Source organism: Nyctereutes procyonoides, unplaced genomic scaffold (genome assembly GCF_905146905.1).
Source record: "Nyctereutes procyonoides isolate TBG_1078 unplaced genomic scaffold, NYPRO_anot_genome, whole genome shotgun sequence".
Classification (NCBI taxonomy): Eukaryota; Metazoa; Chordata; class Mammalia; order Carnivora; family Canidae; genus Nyctereutes; species Nyctereutes procyonoides.
The window spans coordinates 14,277,649-14,294,711 of record NW_026575051.1 but is presented as its reverse complement, the minus strand read 5'-3'; the positions used below and the strand labels follow the sequence as shown (position 1 = coordinate 14,294,711).

At 44.5% G+C, this 17,063-nt stretch overlaps 1 protein-coding gene and 1 non-coding gene across 5 annotated transcripts in view; one reads left to right on the top strand and one right to left on the bottom strand.

Moving 5' to 3' along the window:
* CLIC5 (chloride intracellular channel 5) overlaps positions 1-17,063 on the top strand; it is a 157,354-nt gene that overhangs the window by 46,765 nt on the left and 93,526 nt on the right. The window contains exon 1 of one of the 4 annotated variants that reach the window (XM_055330577.1): positions 10,101-10,549. The exons of 1 other annotated variant lie outside the window; for it this stretch is intronic. In XM_055330577.1, the coding sequence (XP_055186552.1) occupies positions 10,487-10,549 (63 nt within the window). In that variant the 5' untranslated portion in view covers positions 10,101-10,486. Of the gene's footprint in view, positions 1-10,100; positions 10,550-10,576; positions 10,880-11,265; positions 11,648-17,063 lie in introns of those variants that run through there. 2 more of the 4 variants (XM_055330578.1, XM_055330579.1) reach the window with 2 other exon arrangements.
* On the bottom strand, positions 7,105-7,211 carry LOC129513172 (U6 spliceosomal RNA). The gene has a single exon (XR_008665158.1). It is a non-coding gene; the product is annotated as a U6 spliceosomal RNA (small nuclear RNA).

Sequence of the window (17,063 nt, the reverse complement as noted above, 5' to 3'; positions counted from 1 at the left end):
TGGGATCGAATCCCACGTCGGGCTCCTGGTGCATGGAGCCTGCTTCTCCCTCTGCCTGTGTCTCTGCTTCTCTCTCTCTCTGTGTGTGTGACTATCATAAATAAATTTAAAAAATAAAAAAAAAGAATTAGAGCAGCATGTTATATTCTGCAAAGCACAGTGCTGGGAATAAAATAAAATCTTAAATTATAAAAAAATCTTAAGTTATTTACAAAGAAATAAGTGCATGTGGACAGATAGAACTAGACACATACCATATGCTGGCTGTGCTGGGCACATAGAAACACACATAAGAACACCAGTCCTGCTTTCAAAAATTTAGATTTGTTGGAGCTGTGGATGTGTAAAGTGATGATTACAGTCCAAGAAGTGATTAATGGAGGTATGAGTAGATGTCTTCTGTTCTTGAAGATCTTAGCTCTAGAAGGCAACAGATTCATAAACAACTTCAATGTAGTGGCACAAGAGTAGAGGTTTGCATAAGGTGTTATGGAAGCATTAGCATTTTTCGTTCATTTGTTTGGGGTTTTTTTGAGAGAGAGGAGTGGGGCTGGAGAGGGGCAGAGAGAGAATCTTAAGCAGACTCCATGCCTAGCATGGAACTTGATGCTCAATCTCAAAAAGTTGAGATCATGACCTGAGCTGAAATCAAAAGTTGGAGGCTTGATGATTGAGTCATCCAGGCACCCCAGGATGCAGTTTCCTTTTTAAAGTGCATCACTGTGCTGTTGACCCATGTCCACCTTAAAATAGCCTTTTAAGATCTTTTTTGGTCATATGGACCATCTCTTACCCATAGCCCTCTGTTCCATGCAGGTTCTAACTGTTGTGGATATAAACCTCCAGCTGCAAACATTAAAAAACCCAACTCAAGATGGTTTGAGCCAAAAGGGGATTTTAATGACCCTCAGGACAGGAAACTCTAGGGTATTAATTTTTAGGTACCAAGGGATCTAGTCACTCAAATACTACATCAGAACTTGGGCTTTCTTTTTTTAAATAATAAATTTATTTTTTATTGGTGTTCAATTTGCCATCATACAGAATAACACCCAGTGCTCATCCCATCAAGTGCCCCCCTCAGTGCCCGTCACCCATTCACCCCCACCCCCTGCCCTCCTCCCCTTCCACCACCCCCAGTTCGTTTCCCAGAATTAGGAGTCTTCATGTTCTGTCTCCCTTTCTGATATTTCCCACACATTTCTTCTCCTTTCCCTTCTATTCCCTTTCACTATTATTTATATTCCCCAAATGAATGAGAACATATAATGTTTCTCCATCTCTTGGTCCTTGTTTTCTCTCTCTGTTGCCTTTACTCTTAATTATACTCTGTTTTAGTGGTGGCAAGACCGTACAAGCAGCTCCAAGACCATGTTGTAGTTTCTCTGTAAGTCCAGCAGAAGGAAAAATTGTCTCTTAAGCACATTTCTGACAAAAGCCCCAAATCAGAGCAAAGTCTGACCTCTTTTTATCACATGATAATGAGGATTCATATTGTATCTTCTAAGAGTTACATAGAAACAGCCTCAATTAACTTTATCACCTGGTGGAGATAATCACAGTTTTAAAGAAAATGATTCTTTGCCAACTAGATCATAAATGTCATGAACTCAGCATTACATAGTTTGCTTTGCAAGTCTATTAGAAGACATGACTTTTTCATTTTAAAAATGGAACATTGGCTCCAAGTTGATCATGTGCCCATTTTGAACCATTCAATGTCTCAGAGGGATTCAGTGCTCCCTTTGGCCAACATGAGTCACCTGCCCACCCCAAAGCTCCACTCGAACCTAATGGGCTGTGAATGGAACAGTGTAGATTCCAGGAAGATGCAGGAGTCCCTTAACAAAAGTGCAAATGGATTCTGGTTGTCAAGCATTGTAACAACTCTTCGCTTTTCCTTTCAGAATTCTAATCTGTTTGGTCATTATGGGCATTTCCCCAATTCCCTCAACTCATTCTTCATTCTCCTCCCACCCATGGACAAGCTGACTCTCCCTTCCCAAAATTCCTTATCTTTCTTCTCCCCCAGGCAGGGTCCTTCTTAACACCATGCACTGTTTTGAATTATTAAAGGCTCTCTCTGGTCAATTGGCAAGATGGGCCTGTTGGCTAAAAGAAAATTAGATGTGTGCATAAAAATAATATGGATCAACAGCTTTTTGGGAATTTTGTTATACATGTATTTATTTTGAATCCTGTCCAAGACTTTTAAAAATATATTTGTGTAAAAGTTGTATTTTAATGTGATCTTGCTGTGACTAAAGTATGAACTTTGCCATTAAGTGAGACAATTACCAGAGCAGTAAATCCTGCCAAAAATTCATGGTGCTGCAACAGAACATGACCTCAGGTCACTTTTTTCTGGTTGCTTGTCTACCATTGGTTTCCCTTTCTCTAGAGGCTAGGTATTTTTTAAATTTTTCGTGTGCCACATTTTGGTGCCACTTCTTTTTTCAGTTCTTCTCTGGTGTCTCTTAGATTAAGGAGAGTAAAGGAGGATTCCAGAATTCCCAGATTCACCCATGCCTTATCCAAGACCAGTCATTCACTGATTCCAATCCAATAAACAATTTTTAAGTCTCTATCATCATCCCAGCCTCTTCCAAACTCATCCTACTTCTCACACACTGGAAAGCACGGTGGTTAAAAAGATAGGCTTTCACAATGGACAGACCTGAGTCAGAATACCAGCTGTGTTGTTTATAATTATCTGTGTGATCTTGGACAAGTTACTTAACATTTTTAAGTCTTTGCTTCCTTATTAGTGAAATGGGACTGATGGTACCTGTCTCATGGGGTTATTACAGAGATGAAGTGAGCTTATGAGAGATTCAGAGCTTCCGGCACATGGTGGGCTGTTAGTAAATGTTAACTATGATTATTATTACATAAATATTTCTCATGTCTTACTTCAAAATTAGAATCTTTATAAAAGCCCCACACTATAATGTCCATTTCAATGATGTCAAACTTTGAGTAAAATAAGGACAGAATCCTTAGTCAGGGAGGACTCTGAATAAAACAGCTGCCAGTTATTCATTAATTCATCCCACCAACAATTATTTTTTGAACATGTACACTGTACTAGGATTATGAATAGTTTGTTTATAAGTGGTTTTGTGGATGTTGTTGTTTATAAATCTATAGCAGGGAACCCTTATGTTCTGAGGGTCATGCGAAAGAGACAGAATTGGATACGTGTCCTCAAGGAGCTTTCACTCACATGGAAAAGACAAAACGCAATCTATGGTTGTTTAGCAGCAGGAAGTGATATGCACAATGCATGCACGTTCTTGGAGGGTTCTAGAATGAACACAAGCAGCACTCCTCCAAAACACTGGTGGAAAGAATGAGCAATGAGTGAATCAGTGGGTGAGCGATGGTTGTTGACAAGGACTCAGGGCTTGGCTTCAGTCCAGCCCACTCCCAGGCATCTCCCTGGGAGACTGGAGGCAGACTGCTGTGGGGACCAGGATTGATGGTAACGTTAGGCATGCCCAAGGGCACAATAGTTTATAAAGGAATAGATAGAGCTAGCAACCCACCCTAATCCTCTTCACAGCCCAACCTGTGACTTCATGTGGGTATAATGGCTTTAGGACTCTCCTCCCCTTGTCTACACCCAACCTGGTCCTCCCACAGAGACACTGTGTAACTTCTGCAGCTGTCATCAAATCCTGCTGGTCCCTTCAGCTTGAACCTCAAGTCCTTGGGATTGTTTGTGAGAGCCTCTGTAAAGAGTGTAAGAGTGGGACAATCTAATTCTCTTAGAAATAGCTGCTACTCTGGGCAGAATGAAGGGGTTCAACTAAATATCATTAGGTACATAAAAGTTGGAGCTTGTATCTAATGATGTGCCTATACTCTGGTACTGGACAAGGTGAACATTTCTAAAAAAAAAAAAAAAAAAATCTCCCTAAAAGGATCATCATTATTTCATAATAAATGTCCTTTTATCACATACACACACACACTCTCTCAGTCTACATATGCTTATTTTGTTGTTTTATTTTTTATTTCAATGAAGGTTTGTTCTACATTATTGATTGACTATAGTTAGAAATACTAGGTCTCATAAAATGTCCGTTTTATATATCTGAAGTCAATGGTAAGATGAGATCTGATATCAAGGATTTGAAAAGAAGAATGTGAGGAAAGGGGATAAAAAAATAAAATCTAATGGCTTCACATTTTTTTGAAGTTTTTAAGAGTCTTGATCCTTTGAAAAATTTATATACAGATAATTCTCATTTTGGGTATAGAGTCCTGTATGTTTTAATCTATAACCCCCACCACAAACAAGATACAGAATAGTTTGATCACCTGAAATAATTCCCTATGCTACTCCTTTGTAGTCTCATTCCCCTGCCAATCCCAACACCCTGCAGCCACTAATGTGCTGTCCATTGCTATAATTTTGTAGACATTCCCAGAATGTCATATAAATGGAATCATTCAGTATGTAATCTTCTGAGATTGGCTTCTTTCACTTCTTATACTGCAGTTGAGATTCATCCATGTTTTGTTCTTATTCATTTTGTTTTATTGCTAAGTGCTCTATCATTGTATGGATGTACTACAATTCTTGATTTATTTAGCTATTGAGGGACATTTACGTTGTTTCCAGTTTGTGTCAATTATGAATTATGCTGCTATGAACATTCATGTACAGGTTTTTGTGAGAACCTGTTTTCATTGCTCTATCCTAGGGAACACCTGGGAGATGCTGGTCACCTGAGAGATGACACGTGGGTCTTATGGTTAGCGTATATGTGACTTTATATGGAATTACCAAACAGTTTTGTCAGAATGGCCGTACAGCTTTGCGTCCTCACTGACAACGTATGGGAGTTTCAGATACTCTGCATCCTTGCTACCACATGGGGTTATCATTCGTGTATTATTGTCACCATTCTAGTAGGTATACTATGTTATAATTTTATTTGTATTTCTCTACTCAGTGATGATGCTGATCATCCATGTCTCCTTTGATGAAATGTCTGTTCAGATTTTTGCTAATTTTTTTTAATTTTTTTATTTATTTATGATAGTCACACACACAGAGAGAGAGGCAGAGACACAGGCAGAGGGAGAAGCAGGCTCCATGCACTGGGAGCCCGATGTGGGATTCGATCCCGGGTCTCCAGGATCGCGCCCTGGGCCAAAGGCAGGCGCCAAACTGCTGCGCCACCCAGGGATCCCCGATTTTTGCTAATTTTTAATTGAGTTATTTGTTTTCTTATTTTTGAGCTGTAAAAATCCTTTACAAATTCTGGATGCAGGTTCATGATTTCCTCCTCTACTTAATTTTGAACGAGATTGTATAGATTGGTATTATTTCTTTCTTAAAGATTTGGTTGACTTCATTAATGAGGATCTCTGGGCTTGGAGGTATTTTTGGGTAGGGAGGATATTCCACTATGAATTCAATATCTTTAGTGTACATGGGGCTGTTCATTTTATCTCTTCCTTCTCGAATGAGTTTTGTTAGTTTGCCTTTCAAGATTTGGTTCTTTTCTTTCAAGTCTTTAATTTGCATGCAGAGAGTCGCCTATATTATTCCTTTATCATCCTTTTATGGCTGAATTTTGTAGTGCTAGCCCATCTTTTGTACCTGAAACTGATAAATAATATATAACTTCTCTCTTTTTCTCTTCAAAACTCTAGCTAGAATTTTTATCAATTTTATTGGTCTTTTACAAGAATTAGCTTCTGGTTTCATTGATTTTCTCCACTGTTTTATCTTGTTTCAGTTTCATTAGTTTTTTTTTTTCCTTATATTTATTATTTTATTCCTTCCTGCTTTCGGTTTTGCTGGTTTCTTAAGGTACAAGCTTACATTTGAGACAACGATTTCCTTCTAAAAAGAACATTTCAAACATAAATTTCTTTCTAGGTGCTACTTTAGCTACATCCTGTAAATTTTGATACATTGTATGCTCTTTTACATTCAGGTCAAAATATTTTCCAATGATCTTTGAGACTTCTTTATTGACCAACAAATTTCTTAAAGTGAATTGCTTAATTTCCAAATAGAGATTTTCCAGAAACATTTTTTATTGATGTAATAGATTCTATTATGGGCAGAGAATGTATTTTGTATTGTTTCATTCTTTTAAATGTAACGCTTGTTTTGTGACCCAGAATTTGATTTATTTCGGTGACTATTTCATATGTGCTTGAGAATAATGTGTATTCCATTGTTATTTAGATGGGATAGTCTACAAAAGTTCATTAGGCCAAATTGGTTGGTAGTATTACTTAGGCCTTTTTTATTCTTACTTATTTTGTTGTTGTTGTTGTTGTCTATTTGTGCTATCAATTACTAAGAGAAAAGTTTTGAAAAAAAAAAAATTTTAGGGATCCCTGGGTGGCGCAGCGGTTTAGCGCCTGCCTTTGGCCCAGGGCGCGATCCTGGAGACCCGGGATCGAATCCCACATCGGGCTCCCGGTGCATGGAGCCTGCTTCTCCCTCTGCCTGTGTCTCTGCCTCTCTCTCTCTCTCTGTGACTATCATAAATAAATAAAAATTAAAAAAATATATATATAAAAAAAGTTTTATAGTCTCCAACTATAACTGTGATTTGTCTCTTTCTACTTTCAATTCTATCAGCTTTGCTTCATGTATTTTGAGACTCTGGTATTAGGTATGTTATATCTTTTTTTAAAAAAGAATTTATTTATTTATTTATTTACTTACTTATTTTGAGAGAGAGAGAGAGAGAGCATGAGCAAGGAAAAGGGCAGAGGGGGAAAATATGCCATTTTATAGTAAGTTTTATGTTTGCTCTCTTTTTTCCCCCGTCAAATCTATTAGATTATTTGAAGATTTCTTCCCATTACATTTTAATATATCTATTGGATTTTTTTTTTTGTATCTCCTTTATAACTTTTCTACTTGTTGCTTTCAGAGTGGTTACAACACACATACCTAACTTTCCTTAATCTGCTTATGGTTCATAGTTTGCCACTTCAAGTGAAGTATAGAAACCCTACCACTATGTAAATCTCTTTACCTCCACCCTTTATGTCTTATCATGGAATCCGAATATATTTAAAACCCCATAAAACATTTTATAATTTTTGCTTTGAACAGTCATACACAAGTATGGATATTACACAGATTTGCTTGTCATCCTTTCACTGGGGCCATGCTAATATTCTCTGTATTGTTCTAATTTTAGTATATGTGCAGCCAAAGTGAGCACTAAATAGGTTTTTGAAGTCCTTTGCTGGTAAATGTTTATCCAAAACTTGCACCAACTTTGTGAAACTATGATTATTAATAGTACAGTCTATGAAAAAAATAGTACAGTCTATGTATGATCAAGGAGGTGTTTTTCTCTGGACAATGCTATAGTTGACTCTAACCAATTATGATGTGACATTAAAGGGTACAAAATGAAGACTATTTATCCTGAACTAAAGCAGAATGTGGAATTGAAAACTAGAAATATGCACAAAAATATTTTATCGTCGAAACTGCCTTTTTTTTTTGCAACATGAACATTTATTATATCAAAACTACTGGTCATCTGAAGGGATGTCCAAATGGAAGATATTATCTAAAAATTAAAAGGCAACTGGTCTGTTTCCAGTAAGCAGTAGATATTTGGAGAAGATGAAATAGAAGCCAACTCTGCTACGTTTGGAATTAAGGAGAGTGGAGGTCATACCAGACATTGTTTAGATCATAGCCAAGAAAATGATCACACATGTAAAGCATCTTTCATCTAAAAATAAATAACCCTCAGAGGCATTTTATGCATATAATTTTATTTACCTCTGCCACATTGCTATTGCAAATACTGCCCAGAGTCCAGAGTGGGGAAGCGATGAGCACTCAGTAAAGGTATCAGCCACCCTCTGTACCCTTGTCCTTCCCGGAGATGCAGTCACTGGCTCTGAAGGTACAGCTGTGAAGGTGACTGTTTCTCTAAAGGCTTTGGTGATGTAAGACTGAAACCAAGGAGGAGGGGAGAGGGATGAAACCTCCCTTTGATTGAGCTGTTGCGTACTGTGAGGGTTACAAAGTTGGGTTTGATGACTGTTTCTTCAGTGAGAAAAGCATTTGGACTTGGACTTTATGGAGAAACAGCCTGCTATAAAGGGCAGTTAGGATACCTTGCCATCCATCTTCTCCACCTGTTAGATGCCCGCCTATTCAGGAAGGTTCAGCCCAAGTGCCTTCTGCTTTACGAGGCCTTTCCCTCTACCCACTCCAACTGTGGTGAAGAATCTGTCTACAGGCTGATTTATGTAGCTCTTGCATCTGCCCAATTCATGTGACAGGCTTCATCTTCTTTCCATGTGACTATAATCTGGAAATGGATCTTAATCTCCGTTCAGACCAGGACAGTGTCATTGTTTCTTCAAAGTGACTTACCCAGTGTGTACTAAGATAGGGAGAGGCAGTTAGCAGAGGAGCTGAGAGCACAGGCTCAATCTTTCTGTGTTTAAATCCACCACTTTCTAGCTGGGTGACTAGAGACAAGTTACTTAAATACTTTAAGCCTCTGTTACACTGGGATAATAACACTATTTTTTAAAAGATTTTATTTATTTATTCATGACAGACACAGAAAGAGGCAGAGACAGAGGCAGAGGGAGAAGCAGACTGCCTGCTGGGAGACTGATGAAGGACTCAAACTTAGGACCCTGGGATCAGGATCTGATCTGAAGGCAGACGCTCAATCACTGAGCCACCCAGGCCTCATAACACTATTTGTAAAGACTCAACAAGTGAAGATGGTAGAGTGCTGAGCATTTTTGTCTGGTACATAATAAGTAGTTACCTATTTTTCTTATTGACTAATTTTTTTTTCTTACAAAGCTGGGAAATACATACATATTTGAGAGCAAGGCAAGCCAGAGCACAAACAGGATTAGCTAAAGAGAAGGCAGAGAAAACAAACAACTGACCAGATTTCAGATGTAAAAGATTTTGTACCTATTTTTAAAAGAAATGAAAGATGGGAATGCAAATTGGTACAACCACTCTGGAAAACCATCTGGCAATATTTATTCAAGAAGAACATTCTCACACTCGATAACTTATAAATTCCACTTGTAAGTATATACCCAAGAGAAAAGTGTCTGTATCACCAAAGGATATTTGATAGGATGCTCATAGCAGCAGTATCCATGGCAGTAGTTAACTATGCAAATGTCCATCAACTGAAAAGTGGATACATAAATCGGGGCCACGAAAATGGATGATTTACAACTACACACAACAGAATGGATGAATCTCACAAGTGTCATGGTGAGCAAAAGAAGCCAGACATCAAGGAGTATACAGCGCCTCTATTCTAAGATTCCTGGCAAAACTAACTTGTGTTGTCACAACTCAGGATAATGGTTACTCTGGTGGAAGAGGGAGACGGGGGGAGGAGGAGGAAGGGAAGTGAGACCCGGAGAAGCTTCTGGAGTGGAGTGAACACTCTATTTCTTCATCTGGTGCTCCCTGCATGGCTTCAGGTCACTGGACGCCCATGACATGTGCATTTTTCCGTATGCGTATCACACTTGACTACAAAACACAGAATCGAAATAAGAATAGGAAAGGAAAGAAGAGACAAGGGAAAGAAAGGGAAGACAAAGCAAGCGCAGATGAGAGAGCCACGGGTCCTTGGCCCGGGCTGCACCTGACCAGGCTGGCTCACCCCTGCACCTCACGCACCGGCCCTGCCCATCCCCTCCTCCGTTTGCCCAGCGCCAGGGGGGCTGGTACTCGGGGTCCTTTCTTTCCGGGCCCCCTCCCCTCGGCTCCTCCCCACTCTGAGCTCGGCGGGGGCAGGCAGGGGCTTCCCTGGGGTTAGGTAACGGGGGTAGCGGCGCGGCGCGGAGGAGCTAAGGCATCACCAACGAAACCCAAGACCTAAGCCATCTTTCCTCCCTCTCGTCCACCTCGCCTGGCCTCCTGCTCCCGCCCTTTACCTTTCCCAGAAGGTCCCCCGGCCGGGGGGTGGTGCCAGCCAGGCTCCGCGGCGCCCGGGGTCCTGCGGGGCGGCGGGGGGGGGGGCGGGGGCGCGGGCCGGGGCAGAGGCCGCGCTCGCGGGGTGCCCCTCCCTCCCCACCCCGCCCTGACCCCGCCCCGCGGCCTCCGGCTATTTTGGGCGCGTTGGCGGCGACGCGGGGATCGCTGACAGGCGCGGATCCTGTGACACCTCCCTGCAGCCGCACTTGTTGCTCCGGGGACCGGCTGCCATCCCTCGGCCCCTGTCCCCTCGGACTTCCCCTCCGTTGCATGGGATCTCTCCGGACACCCATCTGGATCGCTCAGACACCGCTGTCCCCGGCTTGAGAAACTGATTTGAAAATAATCATCATCATCATCACCAGCAGCAGCAGCAGCAGCAGCAGCAGCGCGGCTCTCCAGGAGGACCAAGCCCACGGAGCAGGGGCGCAGAGCGCGGCTGGCCCCGGCGCCGCAGCGGTGGCGCCCCCCCGGCCCGGGACGCTGGCCCCGGGCGCCGACGGCATGACGGACTCGGCCACAGCTAACGGGGACGACAGGGACCCCGAGATCGAGCTCTTCGTGAAGGTAGGTGGGCGTCCCGGCGGCCGCTGCACCTGTCGCGCCTGCAGTCGGGCTCCCGGCGGCGGCGCGGGCTCACGTGGCAGCCCCGACAGAGCTGGGACGCGGGACCCTCCCCTGGGAGCGCGGCTCAGCCTTGGCACTCCCTTGGGCGGCCTTGCTGCAAGCCAGAGAGCAGAGCCTCGCTTCGGGGCTCCCCGGGGTCGGGCAGTCAGGTGCAGCCTGGCAGGTGGCGGTCTTCTAGGAGAGTCGGCGGGCTGAGACCTGGAGCATCACCGGTGCGGCCCCGGAGCCCTGCCCGGTGGGATCTGGGCTGGTCCTAAAGGGCGTCTCGAGGTAGGGGGAGATGGCAGGTTCGTGGCGGGACCCGAGAACCTTTCTTCTAAAACTGGGGGGGGGGGGTGGAGGGGGGGCGGAGGGGGGAGGAGACAGGGGAGGGAAGGGAGGGAAGGGAAGCAAAGGACACCTTACCGAGATATTATTTTGCCAATTATCCTTGGCAAAATAAAAATGACATCTCTGCAAACGTCCTCCCTCGCTCCTGCTCAGAGCTACTTGAGAAGGAAAAGCAGGAGGAAACCAAGGTGTTTCTTGCTTTGGTGACCCGCAAAGCAGGAAAACACACACTCCTTGCGCCGGCATTACTATTATTGCCACAATCAGGATTCCGCAGGGTAGTGTAAGGAAGTGCGGAGGGTCTGGCACTAGGGGAAGCCGCAGGTCACACCGGGGCGGGATGGGACGAAGCACAGGGAACCCACGAGACGACGCGGCCTCGCTCCCCGGGTGCAGCGATCCGCCGCCAGCACTGCGCTTCATTTGCAAGCTGTGGGAGGGAAGGGATGGAGGCCGGGAGGCGGCGTTTCCCCGCTCGGCTGGGGGAGTGCTGTAAGAAAGAAACACTTGATCAGTGCTCGCCGTGGCCGACGCGCCGCGGGAGCCGGGAAACCTGAGGCGCCCGCGGGCCGGTGGCCTCCGCCTCCCCGGCGGTGCAGAAAGCGCGGCCAGGACGCGGGGGAGGGGAGTCCGCGGGCCGCCTGCGCGCTGGGACTTTCGCGAACCGGGAAAATACCCTTGGTCTGCGGTTGCCCTGGAAATGCGCAGGTAACTGAGAAGGGGAGACGCCTTGGTGCCCTTCGAGAGGTCTCCCCGCTGAATTTAAAAGGCGCAGGTGTTCCCTGCAATGGGAAAGATGTTATTTGGGGGCAAAGCTCCCTGATTTCCAAGCTGATTAAACAGAGAGATTGTCACAAGAAAGTGTAAGATCTGCATAAACCTTGGTAACAACCTTTTGGTCTTTGGTATCTTTGGATGCCTAAAAACAAAAACAAAAACAAAAACAAAAACCCAACGGGTTGTGACTTACTTTGCACTTGGAAAGTGGTCTGTCCCAGCTGACCCAGCCTGCCACAAAAGTCTGTTACATTATCTTTGACGGGGTGTTTCCTTCTTTGGGTTTATTTTTCAAAATTATCTGTAGAAATTACATCTGTCGTTTAGTGACATTTGCTTTGCTAAGCTTATTTCTTGTCTCCCCTCAGTTGGTTTCTGGGACCGTTCTGGGCAGGAATACCAGGTCTTCTGGGAGACCCAAGGAATGATGAAAGAGGTCGTGTCCCCTTCAGAGCTTGGCAGTGTCGGACCAAGGGCCGGGAAGGGGAGCCCTGGACCTTGGCGTCCAGGTCTGTGTCCCAGGGAATCAGCCGGGAGGGCTTTAACAAAGCGATGAGTCTCCCTGCCTGCCCTCCTTGAAGAAAACTATTCTAGGACTTTCTCAGATTTCCTGGGAGCAGGTAGTTTCATAGTGTCAAGTTCCTGAAAGCTATTTGAAACACAAATTGACTCTTTAGAAAGCCAAAGAAGCCCTTTGCCCCACTAGTAGGCACAGAGACCAATTCTAGCTGGACCTTTGGAACTTCATGGTGGTGGCTTTGAAGGTTTGCTCCATTTATATAAAAAGCTCACTGGGCAGCCCCCAGGACCCCCAAGAATTCAAAAATGCCTATGTTGTTATTTGTTTTGTCCCTGAAGGAAAGAAAGGGATCCATGAGAACCGGGAGGCCCTCATGATTAGCTCAAAACCCAGATTGATGGTAGAACAAAAAATTCAGAATGGAAAGCCCTTGATTTTACCCCCTCTTTTTTTGAAATTCTAGGTCGTTGGTATCATTTACAGGGACCAGCAAGGGCTGAAAATGATTGTGAAGTGGCAGGTTGTGAATGGTTTCATTTTAGGGAAACAATGTCCTGATCTACAAAATCAGGTATTCTAAAGTTGAACAATCTCTCAGCTTTATGATTCCCATGAGAAAGGCCTTTCTCTTGGGGGTGTCTAGGGTGCTTTCTGCAGGGCAGGGTGGGTTGGTTTCTAGGAAGCCTCTGGGGCAGGTTGGACCCCACCCAGAGCCACGATGTATGATCGTCATCTTCAACACTTCCTTGAAGAGACCTCCTCTTCACACAATCTGTACCCTGGGTGTGTGCCATTCAAAACCTGGGTCACCCAGGGAGTTTCAAGGATTTGGGATTCTATCCTACATCAACTGATTATCATAATCTGTTAACTATTACTGCTGCCGCCAATAATAATAATAATAATAATAATAATAATAAAGGCAGCAATTTTAGAATTTATGAAGCATATTCAACTACCTTCTCTTGTTGGATCCTCAGCATCCCTGTTTCTAAGCCTTGGCTCACTCATGTGAAAAATGAAGGAAACGAATAAATGTGACTCACAGGAAGCTTATGAGAGTTCCTGCTGTCAGAGCATTCAGTGAACCAGGGTTTACTCTCTGCGTAACAACCTAGGGAAGTGAGCATGATGATGCCACCTGTTTGATGGCTGAACAACGCCCGTGCTCAGAAGTACACTGTAAATAACATTCAGATCCAGTCCTCCAATGTTGTAGTTTGGACTCTGCATTTCTTACTCTTACTTTTCCAAATACCTATATGTCAGGCCTTACAGCTTCTTTTGCTGAATTGGGCTCTCGCGTGTCAACCAAGATGACAATTCATTGATAGCTTACTAATCCATTCTATGTGGTCATCGAATGCTGCCAAGATGCCTGCTCTCCTTGCTCTGTACTCCTTCCTTCCAGGGAGCATTCTGGTAGTGACATCTAGGAGATCTTTTCCCCCCATTTTTAGTTTCTTCATCACCAGTAAGAAAGGTTTGAGTAAATCAGCTCTGAGCTAATGTTTCATAGATGCCCCATGGGCCGGGGAGAGGTTTAGAGGCCCAGAACATGAGTTGGAGACTTGTCTCTGCCTAATCAGCTCATGACTGAACAAATTACATAAGTTCTATGGTTATAAATAACCATAATGATATTATGGTGATCATATCATTTATTGCTCAGACTAGGACATTTGGTTTGAGAGTGAAATGGGGTGCTATGAATATTTGGACTAGGACAACAGGTGTCACCAAGAGCTGGTTGGGGGCAAATCAGGATGTGTGGCCACCCTAGTTATGAAAATGCTGCCACCACTAACTTTCTGTGAAGATTCCACAGGAGCAAATAGGTGAAAGTACTTTGTAAATGAAAATGGTTGTAAGCACATAGATGTAAAATAATGATATGAATTCTATGGCAGATAAAAACCTTTCCTGATCTGCAGGCCCCTGATATGCCTTAGGGAACAAAAGCCTGGCTCCTTCCTCACTTGCAGGGCTATTTCGAGAATAAATGAGATCATACACAGCTTGGACTTTGATTGTAAGGGGAAGAAAACAGGTTAGAGAATTGACAGTGGCAGCCAGTGTGGTTTATAGGAAGAAGAAAGAGTGAGGAAGTAAAAGCAAAACAGAAAGTGATTTGGCAAAACAAATACAGGATGTGCTGAGTACGTTAGATCAAGACATTCCTCCCATCTCTACTGACTCCTTGATACCCAGTCCCATCCTTGACCCAAGAAGTAGAACACCAGAGAAGTGGTTAGACCAATTTGCTACAAATGTCTCTTGGTGCCAGGGGTGTGAATTTCAATAGAAACTAGCAGTTCTCGGGATCCCTGGGTGGCGCAGCGGTTTAGCGCCTGCCTTTGACCCAGGGCGCGATCCTGGAGACCCGGGATCGAATCCCACGTCGGGCCTCCGGTGCATGGAGCCTGCTTCTCCCTCTGCCTATGTCTCTGCCTCTCTCTCTCTCTCTGCGTGACTATCATAAATAAATTTAAAGAAAAGAAACTAGCAGTTCTCAGCTTCCTCTACATATTCAAACTGTTTGGGGAGCTTTAAGAGTACTGCCCCCTGGTCAGTTGCGTGGAACTCTTTGCAGGGGGGAACCAGAATCAGTATTCTTACCCCCACCCTCAGGTGACTCCAGGGGGCAGCTCAGGTAGAGAGCCACTGAATCATGCTCAGAGGCAAGTCTGACTGCAGGTCTGACTGCCACAGCTGAAAGAGGTAGCCTTACTAGAGGGGATTAACGTCCAGAATTTCTACCAGCTTCAGAGCATGGAGATCAAGAGTGTTGTTGATAGAGCGCTTGTGTGCAATCTGTGCTCAGTTAACAGATGCTGATGGACTATAAAGCCCTATCCGCGGGACTCCAGAACAATCCGTGCATGGGTTGGTCTAGTCGAATAACCATCAATTCAGCGTGGGGGAAATAAAACGGAGTCCTGCTGATCGTTGGATGGAAACAACTAGTTGTTTTATTTGTTGAGTGATCCGGAAGGCTCTGACGGTGGTGCAGAGCACAAATCAAGTCACTATGACCGATAGTATAGTCCTCTGACTTCCAGAACAGACAGGATGAAATCTGGTGGCATTCCCTTTCAGATCCCAGCTGCCCACTGGCTGCCTGGTCACCTTGGGTACCTCACCTAAGCATGGGATCTTTCAGTTTTGATGTTCCTTTCATCACATTAAGCAACTGTTTTTCCTTTCTACTACTCCAGGTTTGGGTCTGCGGCCAGTAATCTAATACCCAAATTCATCTGCCCTGCTATGTGTGTGAATGCATCTTTCCCTGGTAGCACATCCATGGGGGTGCTAGTGTTGTAGGTCAGCTGGTATATGCGTCCAGGTCCTGTGGCAGGTGGTGGGAGTAAGGGCTACCGGCTCACAGATACTGAAGTCCACCTTTAGTGCTGTCAGCTTCTGCCTCCTGGGTGACTTACGTTGTCTCCCCAGGTTGCCTTTCTCCATCCAGGGCAAAGACTCCATCTATTTAGGCGGTCAGGTAAAAACGTTCTCCTCTAAATTCCTTTTGAGTTGGCAGGGGCTGGACCCATGTAAGTGGCAGCAGAAGGTGCAGTGGCGGAGGGCTGGCTTTGGGCATCAGGCTGTGGGTTTCCGGCTGTGTGGGCTAGAACAGGCTGCCATGGCTCTCAGTGCCACAGTTTTCTTATCAGTGTGGTATTGATGATGATAAGACATAGTTCATGGAGTTGGTGTGAGCACTGAATAATCTGTTGCAAAAAGGTAGCTTCTTTTGCAGGCCCGTTGCATCCTAGTGAGAAGCCAAGCCCGTGAGCTCCCCTTGCCTTGGCACGTCCAAGAAGTCACAGACTCAGTCCGGTCCCTGCTTTGTCGCTGGAGCAGGACACAGACCACTGGGAGCTGGAGCAGTGTGTAAATATCACTGGATCTGATTGCCTGTGTGAAGCTGCTGCTCTGTGAGCTGGAGGCCCCCAGAGGCCATGGTCTGAGGCAATGTGGTTGGCCTGGCTGCAGAGGGTGTGCGGTGAGCCTGACCAGTGGTTGGGCTCCTTGAGCTCAAGGGAAGTTGATTCTTCCTGTCAGTTGGTCCTTCAACCCAGGGAGCTCTCCCATGGCTTTGGGGACTGGGCCAGGATGCATCAAACCAGTAGGGGCCCTTACCTTGCACCCCTGGAGATGTTACTTTAGGGGCTTCATTCCCTTTCTTGTCACTGAGCTCTGGGCAGGACTTCACAAGCTTACCTTAAAGCATCTTAAAACCTTAACCTGTAGATGAGAAAGAAGGCTCTAGAGTCTACTTCCTTTGGTTCCAGGAGGATCCTTCCCTCCCAGCAACCTTCTAGCTCTGCATAGCCATAGTTGCTCTTATAGAAAATATACACATGTGTTTACTGGTCTATGCAAACAACCTAGTAGACGCTCAATAGATGGTATTAAAAAAAAGCTGTTATCCAGGAGACATCCTTATCTGTCTTTGTCATTAGGGCTGGAGGACTAGAAATTGTGAAGGAGCAAAGTGGAAGCATGGCTTTCCTGAAGATGTGGGTCAGTAATAACAAGGTTCTTTCTACCTGGAGCATCCTAGATCTGAAGCTGCTTGCATTCTGAGGGGTCAGCTCTACCTATCGGGGCCATTTGTCTTCCAGGTCCCTGAGTGAGAATCTACTTTGGAAACACATATATGTAGTCAAGGAGTATTTTAGTTCTGAGATGTGAAATCCTTTAAGGATAAATAAGATAGCCTGTTGTCAGAAATGAAACGAGTCCTTCCTAGGAAAAAGAAATGGAGTTGTAACTTCTAGAAGCACCCTCAAAAGCTCTGCAAGCATGGGAAAATTCTTTGTG